Source organism: Pieris rapae, chromosome 3 (assembly GCF_905147795.1).
Source record: "Pieris rapae chromosome 3, ilPieRapa1.1, whole genome shotgun sequence".
NCBI lineage: Eukaryota > Metazoa > Arthropoda > Insecta > Lepidoptera > Pieridae > Pieris > Pieris rapae.
Genome location: NC_059511.1, coordinates 11,197,324 through 11,222,286, shown reverse-complemented (window position 1 = coordinate 11,222,286; position 24,963 = coordinate 11,197,324). Strand labels below are relative to the sequence as shown.

At 32.8% G+C, this 24,963-nt stretch overlaps 2 protein-coding genes across 2 annotated transcripts in view; both read right to left on the bottom strand.

Moving 5' to 3' along the window:
- LOC111002106 overlaps positions 1-24,963 on the bottom strand; it is a 77,900-nt gene that overhangs the window by 33,177 nt on the left and 19,760 nt on the right. The window lies entirely within an intron of this gene.
- On the bottom strand, positions 4,324-6,494 carry LOC123690675. The gene is made up of 2 exons (XM_045634501.1): positions 6,466-6,494; positions 4,324-5,932 (listed from the first exon to the last, which is right to left on the bottom strand). Exon 2 carries the CDS (start codon positions 5,930-5,932, stop codon positions 4,352-4,354), a length of 1,581 nt encoding a protein of 526 aa, XP_045490457.1. The 5' UTR covers positions 6,466-6,494; the 3' UTR covers positions 4,324-4,351.

The following is a 24,963-nucleotide window of genomic DNA, read 5'->3' as shown; positions in this document are numbered from 1 at the left end:
CATCTAGAAAATCTTTTTATTCATATAAGATCTAGCCCCAGCTGGGTTTAATCTTTTACTGTAAGCGCAGTTCCCATTCAGTTGGGAGGCTCATTTCCTCCACGTTACTGTTGCAAGCGAGAATGGCTGCAAACTTATATTTTAAAGTATAATAAATTTATTTATGATGTTGGTTATTCCTTTAAATCTAGCTTAGGCTATTTCTACACTGTGTTTTATATATTATTTGAATAACTTATTTTTCTACGGCTAGTTATTCTTTTAATGAGTGTTAGGTGTTATGTATGAGTATTCAGAAGTACATGTAGGCTAATGTGCATATATTTAGTTATTTATTTATTTATTTATTATAGTTAAACTAAGGAATAATATACCAGTGGTCTGTATTGTTTACGCAGCTTTTTTATCGAGGAAAAAATATGTCTCGTACCAAATGGTTTGGAAAGGAATGATGAATGAATAATAAATAATCTAGAACTATGACTTCCGAGTGTTACTTTTTTAACTTAACCGTTTCTATATGTGTCCAATGATTGGCTAAGTAGATGCGGGAAATTCAACAAAATTAAATTTATCATCGAATATTTTGCTGTTTTACTGTAGCCCACCGACACCCTGAATGCCTGTATATGCGTAATGCCTATAATAATGGCAATCAAAATCATCATCGATGATTCAAGATCAAAATCGATGAACAGCTCTTCAATTTTATTAATTTTGATTGTTTGCTAGACATATTCTTATAAACTTAATTTATCGATAACAGATCTTTTACTTGACAAATTGAAGTAAAAATCGTTTTCAAAGATTAAATTTGTTACAAAATGTATGCATGTGTACCCACTAATTAATTCATTTAAATCCAGGACTGTGTGGTCATTCGATTCTCAGCTATGCATCAATGGAGTTCCTATGAGCAAGCGATACTTGCTTGTACTGCCAAGGAAAACACCATGAGAAAACTGACATTCCATAGAATATTATTTGATATTAAGGCCCGCACATCTTTGCCAGATTTGTATATTTTAAATTTACAAATGAAAAAAAAAACACAGCCTGAATGCGTATTTATTTATTAAAAGTCATACCACGAACTCCATGTTTCAGGGAAACCAAAGGTTTGGTATGGATCGTAAATGAGGCTTCGAGAATACAATGGCTGGTTCCACAAATTTGGAAAACCAATATAGAAACCCGGGTCGTACTGTGGGTATCCATAAGATGTCTCCCAGTCGACGACAGTATTTTTCTTGAGTTTATCGCCAAGACTTTTGGCCAGTATCGCTCCGAGAGTGAATGTAAGAAAGAGTAACTGAAGTTTCATCTGAAAATAGATTTCATTTAAACAGGAAATTAAAAATTGTCAATTTCAATTATATCGTATATTAAAATAAAAATTTATTAAAAGTAATAAATAATAATTAAATCGCCTTTGAATAGCTGTCAACTACATGTTTAATTAATACTTATATATCATGTATTTAAAATAAAAATAAACATCACAATACTGTACTTTCTCAGAAATTTGGGAACCAATAAATCAACGGTATTTCGCTTGAAAGCCTAACATATACAACGAAAACCAAAAATTTCACATTCACACGTCAAACTGATAAGTTTATTTTCAGTTAAAATATCATAATATTGTTACCTTGATGAAAAACCTCTTCGAAAAAAACACGAAAATAAATCGGCGGCATTTATTTATAATGAAATCTGGATATTAAAATCTCATCTAAACTAATCATTAACATGTCGTAAAAATCACATCATAAGTGAAATTAAGATACAATAATGAAGATCAATAATAATTCTAGTGACATTATTAATTTGAAAGAACAATAATGTTGTGTGCCTTCTAAGCTGTATTCCCTGGAATATGATGGATTTTGTTGAGAACTTGAAAGTTGATAATTCTGTGAATTAAGATTATCAGCACAGATATATGTCTGTCCGTTTGTTTCCGACAACATAATGATATGTGTATATTAGTTCTTTCGCTTATTAAGAGTGGTAATAGATAGAATAACCGGAATAGGTTGAGTATGTATTTAATACGTATTGTACGAGCCAACGCTGTTCATGTTTCAGATTTTCTAACAGAGTTACGTCTCTGAGTATAGCCACCCAAAGGCCTCCTAAGCTTTTAACAAGCAGAGCATTTAATACCGTTAAATTAATTGACACTTAATCTGTTATACGCGTGGTTAAAATAGGGTGAAAATTCTCTGTTATTTATTACCCCAAACAGAAACCGTACACCTATAATTTATTGTTTATCGATTAAAATTATCTACTATTACAATTTTTTTAGAAAAATATATATATAAATGTATTAAATATACTAAAATGTTGACAATAGCTAACTTCAGAGTGTCGGTTTTTTGTGACGATGTGCGCGCGCATCGTAAAAAAATATTATTTATTTATTTATTTATTTACACTTCGTTGCTAAAGAAATACAAATAACACAGTATATATAAATTACAAGGGATGCAACGGGCGGCCTTATCGCTAACAAGCGATCTCTTCCAGGCAACCCTAGTAAGAATAGAAATAAATAAAGAAAAATGATGGGTGCAAGAAGTGCAGAAGTTATATAAAAAACAAAATAAATTTATATTAAAATATAGATCCTTAATCTATTAGTAACTATATATATTATAATAACTAACTAAAACTAATCTTACAAATTCAAGAAAATAGAGAATTTACAAAACGAACAGGAGATACAAGAATTACATAGGTCACGATTGATCAGGATAGGATAAGGTTAGGAAATATTTGTATAGAAGAGTTTTAAAAGACGATAGGGAGGAAGCCTCGTATAGACTCAGGCAGCTTATTCCACAGCCTAATAGCGGAAATCCTAAATGAATTGCCTAAGAAGGAAGAGCTGTGGGATATTCTCATCATTTTTTCCTAACGCGCTAAAAGAAGTATAACTTCAAAAATACGGATCTTGTAATGTAATAAATGTAATGTTACAAAAAGTTCGTTTTATTTAATGATAATATCAAACTTATTTTTCAAAGCAGTTTTTAAACAATTTATAAACTAATAACCACTAAAGCGTTTTATGATTTAAAACTAATAATTTCACTAATTTGCCCATCTCATTATAATTGGTGTAAACATAATAATTCACTAATTAATTGCACAGTTAGTGATGCAAATTAAATGAAATCATTTTAATATCGAAATGTTGTTTTATATAGTTAAATTGTGTACAGTACTTTAATTAACTTAAATAATAGTGTTAGGAAAGATTTGATATATTTATCTTATCAATTTCTTTTCTAAGAGTAACACACTGCTACGATAACATATGTATGCATTAGTTAACTAAGAAGATACAAGAACAAAGCAGGGATCTTCTAATATTGTAATTATTTGTGCACTTGGTATAGTGATTTTAGAAAGTATTGTTGTTGTATACTATGAACTTAAAAAATTGTCATTCTGTAATAGGAAAATTACGTTTCCTCTTGCCGTGTCACCTAAGTACTAAGGCAGTTGCAAAGAGTGGAACAGTGCAGACAGGAATAGGCACATAACCTAAAAGAATGAGAGAGAAATATAAAAAGCTGTCTGGAACGGAAGCATGCGTAAACAAATGTTTGTGGCGCTATTTCGTAGAAAACTCGTTGTTAATCAATAATTTCGTGTTGCCTTGTTTGTATAGATCATAATCAATGTTGTAACTTCGAAGCTCTGTTTATAAATCGTTTGGTATGTTTGAATATTATGGATGCTAGAGGTAGTCGTGCCTTGTCAACATTACCTCATTTTTTCAAGAATTATTGAATAATTTATCGTGGTACAGCAAGCTCTTTTTTGTATTAAAGTTGAAATTATATCAAGAGCTACCCCGATTAGTATCCATAGTGCTTATTATCTAGAAAGTGGTTTACTAGTGTGTGTCAAAGTCACTAAGTACAGACCAGATAGTACAGACCATAAAGTCACCCACAATACATTTATGTCTAGTGTTGGATCAACCAAGTGTAAGGTTTTGTTATTCAACTATGTATTTCTATTTACAATATAAAAATATTATTGTTATTATTGATGTGTATAAAAAAGATCACGCAGGGATCCAGAATCTAGAAAAACTCATCGTGACTGGCAGAGTGAAGGGTACCATCACCACTATGTGAAACCGGCTGCCAACTGAAGTATTTCCGAACCACTTAGACTTAGGAGACCCAAGAAAAAAGCGTACCAATTCTCAAACGGCCGGTGATGCACTTCTAGCTACTCTACCTAGGAAGGGGCTTATGGAATTAATATAACTAAAAAAAACAAGCACAATACAATCAAAATAATTTATTTACATAACATATCATATCTACGCTACTGCAGCAGTTGTCGGCTTTGCACCAATATCCTTCGCTGGATGCCAGGGGTTCACCTTGGGGTACCACGGATGGACAGATGGTGGTTGGTTCCAGTTCACTAAAACCTGCTGTGGATTTTTCGACACCTTCTCATGGAGTGGCCGAAAAGGTTTTATGGATACCGGTTTATTGCCGTTGAAGACAGGCTTTACTGTCGATAGATTTTCCTTTATCGGATAGGAATTTACGTCAGGTCTAAGATGAATACGGCGATGTGGATCTTCCAGTGTCTTCGACTTGACAGGGGATACAATTTTTTTCACGATTACAACATCGAAAGGTTTAAAGCCAGGATGGTTCCTGGAGGACCGGTTGTTCGGTTTAGTTGAGACAGGTTTTAATAATTGGTTGAGGAACCACAGAGTGGACAGGTCAATCTGTTCTTTTTTAAAAGGAACTACATGTTTTTTTACTGCTACGTGCTGGGATTGGGATGGTCGAGAGTGGTACAAGTGGTAAAAATTATTTTTGTTATCATTATGGTAATGAACCCCTTTTGGGTGTTGGTGGTTAATGGCTTGCTGATTCAAATAATAATTTAGCGGATAGAACCGTTGTGGACGGATCAGATGTGATTGAACTGAAGATGGATGGGACCGAATTGATTGCAAATCATGTAAATGATCTGAAGTAACTGAAGGCTGGTGTGATGTTAAGAGTGGATCGTAATGACTGTTTAAGTACCAGTTACGTTCAGTTCCATGTGAATTGACGCTTGGTCGGTGGATACTTATTGGAGATGGCCTGTCTGATTGAACAGAAAAAGGGTTGTAAGCTTTTTTGTAACTATGTTCATTTTGGTGTCGCCGGTTTTCACTGACGAGATTGGGTTGGTGAGGCTGTCTCCAAGAAGGCCTATTGAACTGCACGGTTTCCGATGGATAAGAATGGTGCGATCTGATTGGGTAGGGATGGTAAGATTCAATTGGGTAAGATTTGTGTGTATTCACTGATGTTGGCTGATAAGACCGTATTGGATATGGGTGATATGCGTTAATGGGGTGATACTGTCTATTTAAGTTCCAATTTCTGGGGTTCCAATTGTAGCTAGGCTGCACTCTTTCTGGGTAAACATTGTATCGTTGTCTTGGGTAATAATATTGCGCGATTGGCCCTTGATATTCTTCGGTCCGGAATGGACGATATTCCTGGTGCTGGCGTTGAGACCAACCAAGTCCATTCCACGGTTGGTTTGCGTAAACATTGTAGTTGTTTCTAGAAGACCAATTATCTTGGTACTGTCTGATTGGGTACTGCTGATTCCATCTATTCTGATACAAGTAGCGGGAGCCGAGACCCGTGGGATACGGTAACGTTGAGTATGGTTGAGACCAAAATTGGAAAGGGTTGAGAGTATATGAGTTCCAACCGTTCGCCCAGTTTGGAGTAACATAAGATCTGTAGCGGTTTTGATCCACCCAAGTGGGCTGCCAAATTGATCTATCAAAGTTGGCTACATCATTTCTTTGAATTCCCCATTGAGCATAGGTAGCTCTTAAGCATACAGCTAGGCCGATAAGCAAGAGTTTCATCTGTAAGAAAAACAGTAAACAATATCAGTTAAATTAATTTAAACCACATTTTTGAGTTGAATATCTGAAATCAAAATCCAACCCAAAAGTTGTTTTCATAATAAACTAAATAGAATATGTGAAACACAAAACAATGGCTGACACTTTGAATAAACAAGTAGTTTCAGTGACTGACGTTAATATTTGAATTGGCTAAACCAACATTTGTTGAGGTTCACCTTATTGATTCAACAAATATATTAAGAGCTGAGGACGAAGGATAGGAGTTGATTTTGTGACTACTGCTAGTAGAAAAGTTAAGCATTGTTTACTTACACCACTTACTTTCTAGCGCACATCGCGATGGTAAAATATCATTGCCACTGTACATATATATCATAATTATATATTTTATGGTAATAGCTGAATAAATTAACATATATAATAATAATTGAAACCTTTAAATGCAAAAGAAAACTGTTTGTTTATTTAAGTGTTAATATTAAATATTATTCAATAATTAAAATCCATGAACTAAAAAAAATATGTCTTACCTTGCCTGCCAGTTGACAGATCAATGATACACATATAATTTCACTTTCACCTTTTATATCTAATAATTTAATACTGTCGAGTAAAAGTTCAATTAAAACGCCATTTAACTTTTGGTTAAAAGATAAACTTCTGGTCAATAACCACAGTTACGTATTATCAATCTAATTAGTGTCTGTTAGTTAATTCCATGTGTCTATAATAATTAACATATATAATAAGCTGTAAGTGGGTTAAACAGTATAACTGGAATTTCAAATATTAATCAAACTTGACTGTTTTTTTTATATAACAGGGGCCAGAAGACTCATCTGATGTTAAGTATGCTATATTATTTTTTGCCTATTTGCCTCTTTAGGCTTAGTAAAATCTGGCAACCCTAGTTCCACGTCATACTAGATTGTTTTCTAAACGGATTGTTTTAAATATGATACTGTACTGTATTTAAAACAACATGCCCACTCAAAATGTGTAGGTATTTTTAATTAATCAAGTAATTAAAGAAATAAATCTCTCCGTATTTGAATCTTAAAGATAAAAGTTTAAGAAGGAAGTAAACTAATTAAGGGAACTTTTTCGTTTTAATTCGTTTTACAAAAGAAATCGTTCACAGTCTAGAATACAAAATAAGGTTTTATTATCTATTTTCAAAAAATCAAAATCACTTTAAATTATACTTTGTTTCAAAATCATAAGAACATATTGCAAGTCACTGAAGTATTGATGTTTTAACAACGATAAAAATTGCGAGTGGAATGCTCTATTCAGCCTACATAACTTATAAAGTTTAGACGGCGAGAACCTACAACAAAATTGTCTCGCCATTCCCCTCATGTTTCAAGGAAACTATTTCCAATTTTCCTCACCTCCAAATTTTTGGTCAATAAAACAAATGAAATGGCCCGCCGCGCCCCACAAAAGAAATTCAATTCCCCTAAGAACGGCACTTTGCCGGGTTTTCAGGGAAAATATGATGTAAATAAAAAAGTTTTTGCAACAATATTTGGCGTAAAGTGGCACCCTGTTGAGTCTCCAGCCAAATTAGTACAATTGGATTTGCGAAATCTCTGATGCTTTGAGAAATCTCATTAATCTTTTTTTAAGAAAAATATGAAATACATATAATAAAAGCAAGCGAGTATATATCATTTTGTATAAAAATTACAAGTGCACTAGCTCGTGACCGCAAAGTATGGATCAATATTTGTCGCAAAATTTTATGAAATAAAATCAAATATATTGATTTGTCATAACTATGAGTTAAATAACTAAACTCATATTTTTGCTTCAAAACTACAGATGTTGAATATACGCAATTAAAAACCTGTAACATTTAAGTAGGTAAAATAATTGTTACATTTTAGCTTACAAAATTGCAGTCACAAAGAATATAATACTATAAGCCTCCTGCTAATAGAGGACAAATCTTTGTTTTTAATTTATTTTAATATTCTTTATTATTCCAGATGTCATATGGAACATGGTGTAATGGTTGCAGCTCCTTACAAACGTTGTGTAAAAAAAAGAAACTGGGCGATTAAAAAGAATGGCGGAGAGTTTATTGCCAGTTCTCCTCTTACATTCTACCTTGATTTGAGAACTGGCAGTAAATGTTAAATTAGAAGCATTCAATGTATATTTATTTTTTGACGTTTATAAGTGTACATTATGTTACCTACATTAATAAATGATTTTTGAATTTGAATGAACTTACCATTAAAATTTGGTAAAATTACATTAATCTATGTTTCACATAACTGATTCTTATCACGGGCCCAACTAACCTAAACGCGCAAATTAATAAATTTTGTTATATTCCAGTGACATACATTCCGAGTACTGTGTCATGATTTCTTACACCTCACAGATAATATTATTTTATACAGTTTTTCGTTAAAGAAAATAGCGTGTAGAAGAAAATTCATTGGGTGAAGCTCGCATTCATCAAATATAAGCCACCTCGCGTGCGCGATGTAATTCATCATAACAACTTTCGTTTTCCAGACACAATTAGCTGTAATGGAGCGGCAAAGAAAATTGCCGGCGACAAATACACTTGTTTTGATAATATTCGTAGACCTATCTATGTTATTTTATATAAAGTCTAGTAAATAGGGCAGACACATATCCGTAGATATGTGAATGATCATTCTAGAACGGTCTGTATTGAACATTTTCGATTTATTGTTAATAACTAGAGAGCGGCCGTTTCCTTTAGATCTGATTTGTTTAATATAAATCGTGGCCTGAAAATATTGATAATCTAAAAAGGTTGTCCGTTTTAATGCTCTTTATTATACCCAGATAAAAATGTGAACTATTATTAACCTGTATTACTGTTAGATCTTATATATGCCAATATAAACTACGTGTCACGTTGTTTGTCCGCTATGGACTCCTAAACTACTTGAGCGAATTCAACCACCAATTTTGCACACCTTGTGCAGTTTGATCTAACTTACGTGAGTATGACACTGAACTATGCGTTTCTTCTCTTTGTATGCGTTTGGGTGGAGACCTGGATGGTTTAGATTCAAAAATCAGCCGGCAGTTGGCGCTGCAGTCGTTCTTTTGTACTTTGTTTAATATCCTAATAGTCCGCTAGTCTTATATAATATATGTGTATCAGGGAAGAAAAAATTGAGGGAATGATGTGAGACTAGAGGAAGAATTTGGGGGAGATCTTCACTCCTTCAGAGGTCGAGAACTAACTCGTTAAACATGGACATGGGCTTATTGTAATCTTTTGTAATACTCGAATTAAGGGTATTTTGATTTTATTTTTCACTTTTCGATCTTGTATTAAGTATAACATTTGCAATATAAATTTATGCAACAGAGTGTTCAAAAACTACAAATTATGGTGAATTGGAAATGCCTAGCATGAAATGTTAACAAAGCACGAACGTGTCACTGAACTTGTGGGAAAAACAGGTGGTTATAAATATTGATTTTTTAATTTAATGCCCGGTGGAGACTCGAAGGGCTAACCGACGACATGCATCGATCAATATGAATAGTCACTTTCCACTCACTGTGTATAGTCATGAGTTACAAAAGATAGTAAAGAATAAAAAGAAGATTATTATATTGTAGGTAATGTAATAATGTATAACACGTATAATAATAATTCTCTCAACGAATTATTTTTACATTGAGCTGGTAAAGTACTCTTATATTGAAGTAGAAAGGGGTTATTTATTTTTAAAGGTATGATATAAAGATTCTGTGTATTTTGAAGTAACTTTTTTTTTTTAAATCTTCAATAATAATTTGTCGAACTATAATAAATTATGCACTTATCGCTTTTAAGAAACCAACAGAACTATTTTGTTGAAATATGCGCCAAAATCCGTTTCATATTTTTTAAGTTTATTGCGTTTATTACAGAGATGAAGACTTTATTTCAAAATATGTAAAAATCCAATGCGCGGAAATAAGCTATGTCATAGACGAGAATTAGCTGTCAACTCTATCTATGGATATGCAATCACCAACAGTTATGCAATTTAACAATTACACTCTAAAATTGAATACATTTTTGAGATACCTAATAATTATAGTAAAAGTCAAATAATATCAACTTGCCTTATCTTCACAAAAAATGAAACAAAATTGCCCCAATGTGATAAATAACTTTTCGAGTTTAAGAGCTTTTAGAGTATCCATTATAACTTTTCTCATACTTTTGCATCAATTATTGTCTTTGGTGTTTCACGGGAACTTTTTTATCTTATTTAAAGTTTCCCAGACAATGTATGTCAGCATAGCTCAAACAACAGAAATAAAATACGCTTTTGTTTGGTTTACAGCATTTAAAGGGCTGGAATCAATTTTCAATACAATTATGAACCAGACGTGTGGGCATCCTCGTCTCGACGATGATCTTCTTATAAATGTTCCAAGTACAAAATATAGGTTGAGAGATAATATTTCTAATCTAATGGTATCGCATAATGTTGTCATATTTCGTAGATAGTACTCTTTACCCATTAATATATCCCACTTTCTCCGTAAAATTTATTACATACTTAGTAAAATAAATTTGATTTATAAGTTACGCTATAAACTGCCTGAAGTCTATAGCGTAACTTATAATCTCTTACATGCGTTGAAGTATTGAGGATTCACCTGTGTACATACCTGCAACAAAAAAGTTATAATTTATTAATACATCATATTTTTTTCAACTTCCACAAAAATAACGCTATGAACACTATTAACTAACATATAATCATCTATATAACTGTATTTTAATGAGCCAATAGATTATATCAATTAATAAAAATTGTTCATAAGAAGACTATTTACGAAACTCGGTTATGTATCGCATACCTACAGATTACAACATAAATTACCAGCAAATCGATATATTTAATGTGACTAAAAAATTCTTAAAAAAATATTTTAAAAAATTCAGGTAACTTTTACCAATAATGGCTTTGTTTGTTGTTTCATGTTGAATATATGTTTTGATTTACCATCTCGATTCTGTGCTTTGTAAAACTGTTATGTTATGTTTCTGTTTATATGTGTATTCCGTTTTGGCTTTTGTGTGTAATGTAATTGTTTGGTTATTGTTTAATGTATTAGCTGTAGGAATACTTAAATAAATAAAATAAAAATAAATAAATAAATAAGATAACATCAGAGGCTCTTTTTTCCATATCTTTAAGCACTTTCTTAAAAATAAAATTTCACAAGCAATTCTTGTATTCATATTCATATTGTGAAACAATAGTTTAATCATAAAATGTAAATGTTATGTAGAAATTATTATGTCAAATACTGTTCACATGTCATGTGAAGAGCTGCTGCCCATAACACAAAGAATCCTAGCGTGGGTGCACTTTCTTTTTAACAAAATATTTTGCTATTTTATGTATACGTATGTATGACGATGTTTTCTTTCTTCTCAAGTTATATTTAAATACATGGTACACGACTATTAGGAAACTTTAACAACTTTTATCAATATTTTCTTAGAATGTATTCACATGAACACAAAGGTTTCAGCCAGCATCGTATTTTAGTATCCATTTACGTATTTTTCAAATCAGGTAATACGGACTGTATTACTCAAGAGTTTTCACATAAACTTAGCAATCCGCTGAGTGGGGATTTATGTATCGGTGGAAATAATGGCGTTGTTAGTAGCAGGTAGATAACTTTAATGCTATTTTCTTTCAATGGGTTTTATTATTCTTAAGACTTACAGAGATGTTATGCAAACATTTTGTAATATAAAAAAAGAACGTGTGGCAGTCGGGGATCTTGTATCAACTATACGCGCCTATATAGTCTGTCTCACTCTTACGCTTGTTACCTATAAAAAATATAAGTGTAGAAGACACACAAATCAATTGTATTATAACATTCTTGTTTCCGATAATGACCTATTTATTATCGAAAACAAGACAAACATACAATTGATTTGTGTGGAATTTTATTATGGTCATTGTGTTACATTTTTGATTAAAATATATTTTGATATGATTTTTAATATTATATGTAGTACACATACTACATCAGTAAGTAGTTATTTTATTCAGAAACTATTTTTAATATGTATAATTATACAATATGCATATGCAGTATCCCATGTATTTCTACAGTTAATAAAAAATAGTATTTATTAGATCCTGAATATAAACCAAGCTTTTATTATAACCGTTGTTGACATTCTAAAGTCACGTCTACGCTGTGAAATATAAAATGGTACACAAACTTTTGAATAGTGGAAATCTTCCATCAAGTCTGCGGTTTGATTGTTACAGGGAAAAACATCGCTCTTATTGCTGCAGCACAGATTACAAAACCACAAGCGACAATTTACTACACTTTTAAGCAGCTTTTGTTTGGCTCAGTATCAAGTACAACTTCGTACACACAACCTCAAACTGCACTATTTATTGTTAATTGTACCGGTTCCCATAAAACTTCAATTAAACTTATCCCAAAGTGAAAATACATCATATTCTTTTTTTTCTTCACTACTGAAGGTTGGTCAGCTCGTCATGCTCCTTCTTATCATTCGCCAAGCGGATCAGCTGTTCTACGCTGGCCACTCCCGTCCATTCTGTGATATTGCAGAGCCACGACTTCCTTCTTCTGACAGCGCGTCTTTTCCCCTCGACCTTGCCCATCATTATGACTTGAAGAAGCCGGTACCGTTCGTGTCGAAACGCATCTACTTCTTTTTAATGGTCAAAGTGAGTTCTCAGGATCGCTTGGCGCGCGAAAAATACTGGTCAAAATAGACGACTCCCAGCCTAACACGTATTCGTAAATTTGAGTGCTATTAGGTAGTAGGAGTAATATATTTTGATTAATTTTGTTCTGAAACACAAATACGATTAAACCATAATTAGAACCGTAAATCGATATTTAAATTCATACTTTTATAAAAATGTAAGAAAAAGTCAAGTAAACATTATTGGAGTAAGAAATAAAAACAGCAATACCCTCTGAAGCCTTGAATGAAGGCTTGTTAGGAGCGTTCGTCCTTAATAATTTATTTAAATTGGTTCTATGCAAATGCTGACCTACAGTTTATAACCTCTGTTTTTATAAGGATGGTCTACATTTTATTGAGTTAGGCAGTTCACAAAATTTCAATAAGAGAACACATTATCATTTGTTTTATTCGAATTGAAAAACCACGCAATGACATAGTCATCTTACAGGTTGTAAATTGTCAATGTGTAAAATTTGTAAGTACTGCATTCGTTCGTGCATCGATCGTTGAGTTAATTTGCTTTTTGATCCAATCACTCAGACCTTTTTCAATAAAATCCAAATGTCGACGACGATAGTCATAGCTATCGGACTATTTTTAATCGCTTCGAATCTTCGACTTATACATTGCGTTATTAACTTTTATGCCCAATTAAAAAAATACATAGTAATACAACAATATATATGGTTTTGCCTTAGCATGACAAAACCACGAGAACTGTATTATATACAAATCTCATTAAATTGACAATTTATGTACGTAATCAACGTCGTTATGACAACTTCCGTCTTTCTCTTTGAAATCAATTAAAACAACAATGGAGTCTTGAATATATTTGCTATTTTAATGTGCGGCTTCCTAAGTTTCAATTATCAAAATGATAAAACATAATTAGTAGATTCAATCCACCAATACATTTAATTTACCACAAACCTTCAACTTAATGAAGTACTTAGTATCCATAGCCTTAACTGAATCAATTAATCATTGCTATAATTATGGTCGATGGCATGAGCATAATTCTCTCACATATCATTATTATTGGACACTGCCCAAACTTGTAGACCATGCCTTACGTCATCCATACTGTATTGCAGTGGACCTGATTCACTAAGCATTGTATTAAGTTAGTTAAATATACTCATTCTTAAATGTGCATAAATCTAGATTCATTTTAATATTTAAAAATGTATGTAATGTAATAATTCCAATTTCTTGCATCTCCTACAATTATTATTAGACCTTATACTTTTTACGATTTTGATGTATACGTGACTATCTTTATACTAACTGCACATATTTTTATAGTGACAGGACAGTGTTCAAATATTTATTTTAAAAAAATATTATTTATATACGTAAGTTGACTTAGGATCGTTCGTAAATAAAAAAGAATTGCTACAAAATTTTTAAATTAAGATTATTTAGCACAAAAGAAACAGTCAGTCGGTTTCATAAATTCGTTTTAGACACATTTAGTGCAGTTTTGTAATAAATAATGCACTACACTATTAAGACTTGATACATATGATAACAACACATCTAGTTAAGTTAATGACAAAACACAACACGACTAAACGGCCAACATGGCCCACTAATGATCCTGCCCCTGACAGACGCATAATTTTGTTGAACAAGTCTCTGGATCCATTCCAAGCATGTCGCTCGCACCACACGACATTGTAGGCTATTAATATGATGGGTATTAGGGCGATCACATCTTTATCGTTAACTACGTGGATAACACTGAAAACTGTTTGAGAGTTAGAACTGGCCAGGTACATTGCTAATGAAAACTTTTTTGAATTTAAATTTAGAACTCTTTGATAACGTAATGCAGTATATTGTCATCCGTTTGTCATTTGTTTTTATGAAACTAATATTATTTTCGAGGTTGCATTTAAAAACCTCGGTTCGAAAACATTTTCTTTGCGATTTGCTCGTCAAAACCAAATATATCAAGACCAATTCCCTCAAATACATGTGGAAATTACAAAAGCTCTCACACTGTTTGTTCAGCTGGAGAAAAACGACTAAGTGAGCTTTTTCTCTGATCAAATTTATACTAAAACATACGAATTAACAATTTTCCCTTATCCATCGGGAAAATATGTAACCTAAAAAATTTGAAGGAATTTAAATCCATTTTCAAAAAGTATAATACCATAAATGTACCTAATTACATACATTATTTCAGTAGGTATATTTTAAATGTGTTATTTACATATATGAAGAGAATAATAAGAAATGAAAATGTCATTGTAATATAATAAAAATTGATTGATAAATAACATTAAATCATATTTTGAAATACAGACATACTGTATTTTCAATTTTCTTAACATACATGGTGATAATAATAATTAAAAGTTAATACATTTAAAATTAAAGCAAATTTTTAAACCCTGGTCCTGGTTTGATCCCTGTGGCAGAATTTCTTCGCTGTATTGCGATGCTTACTGCTTGAGCGAGGAAAGCATCATCTCTGGAGTCACCGGTACTATCTACCAGGCTCCAACTTAAACCTTTCATAAGCGCATAGGCTCTTGAACCCCACGATGTGAGAACTGGCAGTAAATGTAAAATTAGCAGCATTGAATGTATATTTGATTTTTTAACGATCTCTTTTTTGTTTTTATTATTGACTTTGAATTTGACGACCCAAAAGTCTCATCTCCAAAGGTATCAAAATTGAAGTTGTAGGAACTACTTGTTTTAATTGGTAAGTATTTTTATTAAAATGATTAAATATTTAAATCTTGTCTCTTGTTAGGTATAATTTCATATTCTGTCTTCATTCACTGACATTTTCATTCATTAACAGAGGAAGTGAGATGTAGTGTTAATTTTCACCTAACAGATAGGGCATATTGTGAGATTCCGGTCAGTTCAGGTCCCCAGATTGAAACGCTTTTTCGGAACATAAAAACTGAAATGCTTTGAAAGACCGAACGAATTAACGACGATAAAATCCCTTTTTTTGCAGTATCCCGTTTAGAAACATCTTTTTATACTAACAATTATACGATTATTCCGTTTGCAGTATCTAATTTAACTAAAGAGTTTATCACTAATCTAGATACAATTACATATTATTCTATAGATTTTTTAGATTACACTTATGAACGTCGGTAAATTTACATTATCTTATCCATTATTTTTATTTTGCATAAAAATAATGGATAAGAAGAAAATCTAACATTTTACCTCTATCAGCTAGGTGCAGTGAAATAGGAGCTAACGCTTACATTACTGTGGAAACAACACGCGAACACGGCAGAAAATAATGAATACATATCAATCACCGACAAAATTACGTAAGATGCCCAATTTCATCTTAAAAATATAAGAATCGCACTGAATAGAGAAATATTTAGCAAGTATTTTCTTAATCCACTGTGAACCCAATAAGTGCCGAGTAATTCAGTAGAGACCGGGTCACAACTCACGGCGCCGCTAAATGAATTTGAGAACTTGACTCACTCAAGAACACTACGTCACCGGGAGAAATATTACGTTTTATTTTCACTATTTTCGTGCCACTCCGGGGTTGGGTTCTAATTGAAATTTTCTTAGAGTTACCCTGCACCTTCGTTAAACTTTAATTAAAGTGACTGTCTGTGTTACCAAGCAAGCAAAACAATGTTTTTATTAATATATGTTTAGAGTTTGTTGATATATTAGTTATATTTGTTCTCACTGTGACAATACCTATACCGAGATTGACTGCATTATAGATCATGTCCAATACAATCGATTCCCTTTTGTCTCTATCTAGTGCTAATACTCGGTGATTTCTATGCCCAACATTCTGAGTGGTTTAACTCTCAAACAACTGACCATTTGGGATAAGGCTTTCATGATGTCGCTCTTACATATTATGATTTAACTCAACTGTTTACAACGCCTACGCCAATACCAGACTGAGCTGGCCATCAGCTAGATGGTTACGAGGTTACTGTTGAGGCCACTTGAGTGCCAATTATTAGTATGCCGTCGGCATTACAAATCGGCTAATTGGAATGATTTGCATCATTTCTTTCCAGTATACTCACTGCCACAAGTCTGGCACAAGGATAGTAATCCTGATGTCAGTGCTGCGTCTATTGCCAATGTGTTGCAGCAAAATATTGAGCTCTATATCCCATACTCTATGATTTCCATGGGTGGTAAATTTCGGCCATGATTTTGTCATTGTTACTTATCGAACGAAACATATTGGCAGAAGTAATGAGTGGTTTGCAAAAATGCCGACTGGCATTAACGAAAGAAACTCATGGGAGCCAGCCTTCTTACTGCCCACACAGCGAAGAAGAACTTTGCGTCTCACTCTACGTTTGAATACTCAAAGACCTTACCGTGTGCTATTCCGCATTGCGGGATTTCAACGCTAGACGTTCGATACACCATTATTCCCACTTAACGCCAATTTGAGTAACCTTGACGGCTTTCAGTCGTTCATACTTAAAACATGTGCTACTGAGATGACTCACTCCTCGGGCACAGTTCCAAGCTCATCGAAGACTGCTCAAAGAAACGAGCGGGGGCAGTATTAACAGTTTCTGCAAATTCTGGAGGAGAACTAGCTAATTCAGTAGTCAGTATGACTTTCGATGAGGTCTATCTGACTCATAAGTAGGCCGAAAGTAATAGCCAAAGCTTTGATGGCTGGAGGTTTTACAAGGTCTGCTTCATTGGTCATTTCATTTAGCGTTACCGAACTAGTGAACTGTGGAAACTACTTCCGGTATAGGTCGTCCCTGGCAGATACAACCTCCAATTGTTTTAAGAGTTTTTACCCCTGCCGTGCCTGCCAGATGCCGGCAACGCACCTACTAAAATAGGTGTCCATGAGTCCATTTATAGGCGAGTCGTAGTCTCGTTTGTTCCCACTGGAAGCGCTTAGTAATCTAATGTAAAGAAAAAGTAGACAGATATAAAAGAAGTTAATTCTGACTGCGAAACTGAGTTGCAACTGTTTACAGAGATTTAAGAAAATGCTGTACGAATAAAAAAATTATAAAATATTTCGTATTCATTTTCAAGATGCAGAAAGTGGTATTAGATTTGTGTTGGTGTTACCTTTGTCCTAATACGTCTGAATCAATTAATTTTGAGCGAAATTTTGGTTTGTTTGACATTTTAATTAAAAATCTTACATGAAAATAATTTTCCCACAGTTTCATCAAAGCTTTTCTCAAAGATATCACCCGAACAGCTATATGACGGAAAAACCCGCTCGTGTTAATGATATTAACATGAGACTCAAAGGGAAGATGTCATTTCTGTTATGTCATACCACCTCTTTTAATCAGAAAAAGCCGTCACGAAGACTTAATTTGAAATACCAAAAAACTATCTGCTCATTTCTTATATATTTTCATTGTGGTTTATCGACTGAAAAATAATAAAAAAGAACACATATGAACCTAATTCTGTTTTTGGGAAAAGGGATATTTTCTTTAACAAAAATTCCATAGGCTCTTACATCTCTGCCTTTTAATAAATTTAAGAAATGTATTAAATAAAAGCTGTGTAAAAAAGCTTACTATAAAGTTAACCATTATCTTTTTGATAAAAGGGCCTGGGACTAGTACTAGGAAGGCTACTTCAAATTAATTTGCGATATTTATTTTAAAATAAGGGTCCTTTGAGGATTTGTATTTTAAAAGAGTACCTAGAGTTTTTACGCTGGCCTTTTCTCTCGGACTACAACCTTTGACTTCTTTGCCGATAAGTAGGGATGCCCATTCAAATTTAATGTAATAAAAAAAGTAATAACTGTATCTTATATTAAAAAAAAACTTAACACTGCGTACTGTCTATTAATGTATGTACGTGTTTATCTTTGAATTTTAAATTATTAAAGATGGGCGCCGATGATCTCACGGGTTGATTTCCAAATTCCATACGTATGAGAGGGTCGCAACATATAAGAGGGATTTTCACGGACAAACGGAAAGGTATTCGCTCGATTAAGTGGGGTGATGTGTCACGTGATGGATGGCTTAGGCTTACGAGGAGTTTAAGATATTATTTCTTAGCATGTTGCATGTACAAGTAATAATTTTTAATAACTACGAAAATAATTCTTAATTTTACCTATCACTAATATGTATATTTATAAATTATGATTGCTTCGTATCCAAAAATAACCCTAAAATTTTATAAACTTTTTATATCAATAACTACGCGGCGCAGTTTTAGGAAAACAGATGCGATATGTTTTGAAGAAACTCATTATAAAGGAAATCAAAACAGTTTAATAAAACAACAAAGACAGTGACATTATTTTACTACACAAGGTTTTCAATACAGATCGTTATTTAATGTGATACTATAAATTTATTTGAATAAATAAAAGGTAGCGTAAACACCCGGAAAGCAGGTGCATTCACAAATAAGTCAATCGTTTTCAATAGACCTCAGAGAATGTGAGTCTCGCAATAGAATATAGGAAAGGAAATTGCTCGGTGATACAAACTTCATGTAACTTTGATACATCGTAATAAAGATTTACATATTTTTTTTTGTAGTTTCTAGTAATTCTCTAAACTAAATGCGGACTTTGGCGCCAACCGACGACAGAGCTATTGACGTCACTTGCAGTGCTCCATAATTCATGTTGTGCCTGAAATATATGTAGCAGTCCAAATCTTGGTGCTCTGAATTCCTTTACAAGAGTTTAAACTGAATTTTCGCTCTCAAAAATGTATTAAAGTTTTGAATGTGTTGTTTCTTTGATTTTTGAAAATACGTCACGCTTATTTCTAATAAAAATATATAATATTCATTTTTCTCTAATTTACAATTTGACACATTAAAATTTAATAGAACACAACAACAGAGTGTAAAGAGTTCTTATGTAAATATCCTTTTAATTCGGTTAGACTTAAATTACTTATAACTTAGGCTAGATAGTAATATTTCATGATATCTTATAAAAGACTTACGTAAAAGAAATCACTTCGGTTATTAGAAGTTGTAAAAACATAAATAAAATCTAAAACACAATCTATTACTTAGCGCACAGCTCATAACCCAGGGCGTCATTTAAAATTCATGCGCTCAGTATGAGAGCGCTGGAAAGATTTTAAATAATTAAAATCGAATTTAGGACAACATTTTCACATGTTTTCCTCTGAAAGGCACGTAAGACGCTTCGTTCTTCGACGAAACGAAGGTTTATTTTCTTCAATTAAGGTAGGCACATTACGGTGGTTTCATTTCATCCAGAGTTCCCCAAACTTTTTTGTGTCGTAGACCCCTTGCAATGTTTTTCCGTGTTGGGTAGACCCCCTACTTACCTGATATTGGTTTCCTGTAAATTTCTAACTGTAGTGAACTTTAGTGTTAAAAACTTAAAGTAAAAACACATGTATACACATATATACACATACATTTATGAATTGAATGTATTTATTTTTTGTTTTTAAGTTCAAAATCTATTGCGACCACAAAGCGAATACCAAAATCCTACAACTTTATAAACATATATAATATTTTTTTTACTTCATAGATACTTTTATAAATAATGTAAATGTTTTCATATTATAAGATAGTATGATGTAAATAAATAGGTACTACCAATGTATGTGTTGAGATCCACTATCGTGGACCCATTTTTAATAAGACCCTATTTTCATTTCATCGACCCCCAAATTTTTGACGTAGACTCGTTGCAGGCTGTCATAGACCCCTAGGGGTCGATATAGACCACTTTGGGAATCACTGATTTAATCTATTTGAGTAATAGAAATGTTCAGCAAGGTCAAAAATATTAGGAACAAAATAGAGTTCAAATATAGATTAAATCGCACACGCAAGGTTTCTTAAATCTTTAACAAAAAACATTTTTCATTCGCCCTTGTACTTGTTATTCGGTAATAATTTTAAAATATTCGTGCCGTTTGTATTCCAATAGTTCCTTATTATTAAAAAAAAACCTGTGACACTCGGGGACTGCCGCGGTAAAGCTATTGCATAACATTTTTTATCAACTTATGCAATTATGTATAATTATTTATTTATGCAGTATTCTATGATATTAATTCAATCTACCAGACAAAGACTAACTAACACACCTATATAGTCTGTCTCACTCTAACGCGTACGCTACGTCACCGACCTCGCTTAACGCGTATTGGCCGCATCTTTATTACGTAATCGTATGTTAGGTTTTTATTTTCGTTACGGAATATCTTAATTCGATCGCCGTGCTCAAAGCCCGAGATAAAATCTATGCAACAGCTTAACAAGACTGTTTAAACATTCGGTAAAAACAGGATTCTCATTTTTATTGACTCATTAACTTTTTCTTAATGGCCTAAGACGCTTCTCTTCTCCGTTTGCCCCCTTTTCTATAACAAGTTATTTTTATAGACTAGGGGGCAAACGGGTAGCAGGTTCACCTGATGTTAAGTGCCACCCAAGGACACTCTATTTTAGGAATTAAATAGTTATAAAATTTACTTCAGAAGAGTGGCAGAAAAATAAGCAATCAACATACGAAACCAGGCTAGTGCAATTTTAGGTGTTGTAATTGGATAATCGTAGAAAATTAATTGATATATCGCTTGCATTTACGATATTTAACATATTACATATTTTCAGGTTGATTGCACCAACCTTTTAACTAAATATAAATTTCATGTACCATCAGATACACAAGACCATCATTCCATTTGTCTCTCCTTTCCGATGAACGCGTTTTGGTCAAAGTTTAGCGATATAAACAGCATTCCGATAAACGAGCTGATATCCATAGTTGCTTCCCTCACACTTTAAAATCGGTTTAGTTTAATTTTTTTTTTGGTTAAATGATTCCTTTGTTAAATATTTGTATGCCATGTATATAGATCGTTAAATAATAAACATAATGTACTTTCATAATTTGGTAGTATATGCGCTCATTATATATAATGAGGAACACGGGTTATACGTTGCGAATGAAGAGACACAAAGAAAATGTTTATTACACTGTAGTTAATATAAAAATGTATAGAAAAATCTTCATAAAACAAGAGAAATAAACAGATATCACTCCACCTTTAACAGGCAACGATGCCTAGTGTCAGTTAATAAAGCAAGATATAAGTACCTAATGGTATCTTCGAGGAGGCTTCGGGTAGCCGAGGGTGCAATCCAGACCCCTTGATCCCGCATACAGGTACAAAGGCTCAATAGCCACTTCTCAGATCACCCTTGTCCTTACCCTTTTTTTTTTAATTACATAAAGATTAAGCTTACATACATCGTATTACATGTGTATAAATCACGCACAACTTCACGCCATACATCAGCTGTCACTTTAACAGTTTTATTTTGTTTCTAAATAAACAGTCATTCTTTTTTTATAGTACGGGGCACATAGGATGAAGGCTCACCTGATGTTAAGTGAAACCGCCGCCCATGGACACTCTCAATGCTAGATGACTGCTAGTGCGTTGCCTTTTAAGAATTGGTTCGCTCTTTTCTAAGTCTTCTCTTTTCTAAGAAAAAAGTCTATAGAACACGTATTTTAAATTTGTCACCAATCTGCTTAGTAATGGACCCAGGCTTGGCCGATGACATGCAGTTTCATTGTATAATGTCGTAGATTGAAAAAAAAATGAGTTAATACAATGTACAAGAAAATTTTATATTAATAGTTGGTTTAATATATCTGATCGTGTTATCCAGACTTTTTGAAGTGAAACTTTTTTAGGCCATTGAGGGTAACTTTTTTTACAGATGAAACGTCACGAAGATGTGCAGCGATTTTGTCGAAGAAAAGGGAGAGAGCGATAGAGACCGATTAAGAAAGAGTGAGAAAGGAAGATCGAGAAAAAATACAAGCAGATTTTTTTATTTATTATATTATAATTAGCACGTATACAGTGTATAAACAGTGGGAATATAGATAGATATACAAATAGATACATAATATTCTATTGAGGCTTTTAAATTAGTAATAATTAATTTACGAAGAAGTTTCACTTCTGACACGTGTATTTTGTACGCATGCACTTTTTTTAAAGTGTTTACTCATAGAATATGCGACATCAAACAGATTCGATAAAAGATCGTAGGATGTACTGTTAGAAAAATTTCTAGCCAATACGAGAATCACAGTACAGTATAATAAACACTAAAGGCGTACGCTTTTGAGGCGATGCCAACAAACCAATTAATGAAAATCTTCCTTAAGCGAATCCTGGTACACTTCAGTTGAATTAAAACGGATTACGACAATTTCCATCGAATACGCCTTAAATACACCATCCTTTGAAATCAAATCCTTACAAATACTATTCACAACCGAATCACAATTTGCGTGAAAAGCGAGCCTTTTCAGTATGAGAGGGCTATTCTTCCTGAATTTTGGATAAATATTTAATCCTCTCAAAGAAATAAACGACAGACAGCGTATTATTAATATACGTTATGGTGAGGTCACACAACAACAGAATGATATACTTTATGACAGTACATATAACATCCTCGAGACTGCAACAATTTAAATTATTTATTATAAATTATTATAACATTCCTATTCGTTCATGCAGCTTAGGTCTGGGCCTCAGATTTCTGTATATGTTCCGTGATCATTTCTAATAGTTAAGGTATGCCAGTTTCCTAACGATGTTTTGCTTCACCGTACAAGCGGTTATTAAATGCGCATATAGACAGTTAGTCACTCTGGTTTCCCTTCAAAACGTATAGACAATTAGTCCATTGGGGCATCCGGGGATCGAACCTACGATCCCAGGATGAGAGTCGCACGTTGAAACCACTAAACCAACACTGCTTCATCATGCATCTTTTTATTTACGTTTCTTAAAATTCTATTCACAGTAATAAATAAATATTAAGAGTATAATATTTTTAAAATAAAAAAAAATAATTCTATACATATATACTTAAAAACAGTGATTTTATACGTCAATCACAGAACAGTTACAGATTAGTCGAATCGACTATGACATAGCATACTTGTATATATTATGTATAATATTGAACATAACAATTTGTATCAGTCAGAAATAAACCAGATCAGATTTTTTTTTAAATCTTATCAAATAACACGTTACTATATCGTAATTTAAAAGTATCACATCTATCACTTTTCTAATAACTTCTTCTCTATAAATATGAACGGAAAACTGATATTAACCGAACAATTCTCGCATCGAGCCCAAACATTTTAACCCATTTGCACACATATTGGCCTGCGAGAATATTTCACCCTTCTGACTTTTAAATGAATTACCGAACACGGAATTCTTGAATAAAATAATTTTGAGAATATTCTCTACGCATAATACTCAAATGATAAAATGGAAGATAATATGGATCGTTTTCTGGTGGTGGCGGGCTGTAGGAAAGGAAGAAATAAAATAAAGATAAAAGATATTAGTCTAACATTATAATATTCAATTTATATCAAATCAATTAAAATTCATTCATTTCATCATCATTAAATTGATCAACTTATGTTAATTTGGTCACAGTGTGATAAAGTTTTGTATTAGTTTATTTGTAAACTAAAAAGCTAATCAAAAAATCCATTCGACAAATATTTATTTAATTTGAATCGATATTCGCTCTAATAACCAAAGAATCGTCACCGACGTATTGATTATAGATTGAAAAACATGTTTAAAAACGCTTCAGTTAACAATAAAATTAACCTTTTCACCACAAACGTCCTAGAATTTATGATCTCATTTCCTCGCACGAGTCAAACGCTAAACCTTTAAAACGAATGGAAAATGTCTATTCGTGTGGAAAATTCTGGAATTTACGTTCCGCTCCGTAATTGATTTTTTCTACTGTATTTGTTATTTATCCACCTGATTTATTAACAATGATAATGATTAATATTCGTGTGGACGAGAAGGTTGCTATACTCTAGGGCCTAGAGTATACTTCTCTGGTGCTCTTGTAAATTTACTGATTCACTTTTTTTACCAGGAATCGAACCACTGATAACATTGAAACATCATGATCGGAAATACAGTCTCTTGTGGGCCTGGCATATGCGAGTATCTTTCGCAAGTTTAAGTTTCTAGGTTTTCTCTTGCCACCAGGTTATAAGTTCAATAAGACCTTGGGAATATATCCCATATTAGTCCACCATCCGGTGCACATGGCACGTCCAAATAACTTGAGTTGCATTTTGCTCAACGATGTCTTCAAAAAGTTCTTCATTAAAGCGATTACGCCAAATGCCATCGTCGTGAACAAAAAGCAACAAAAAAATTCAAAGAATCTTCCGCTT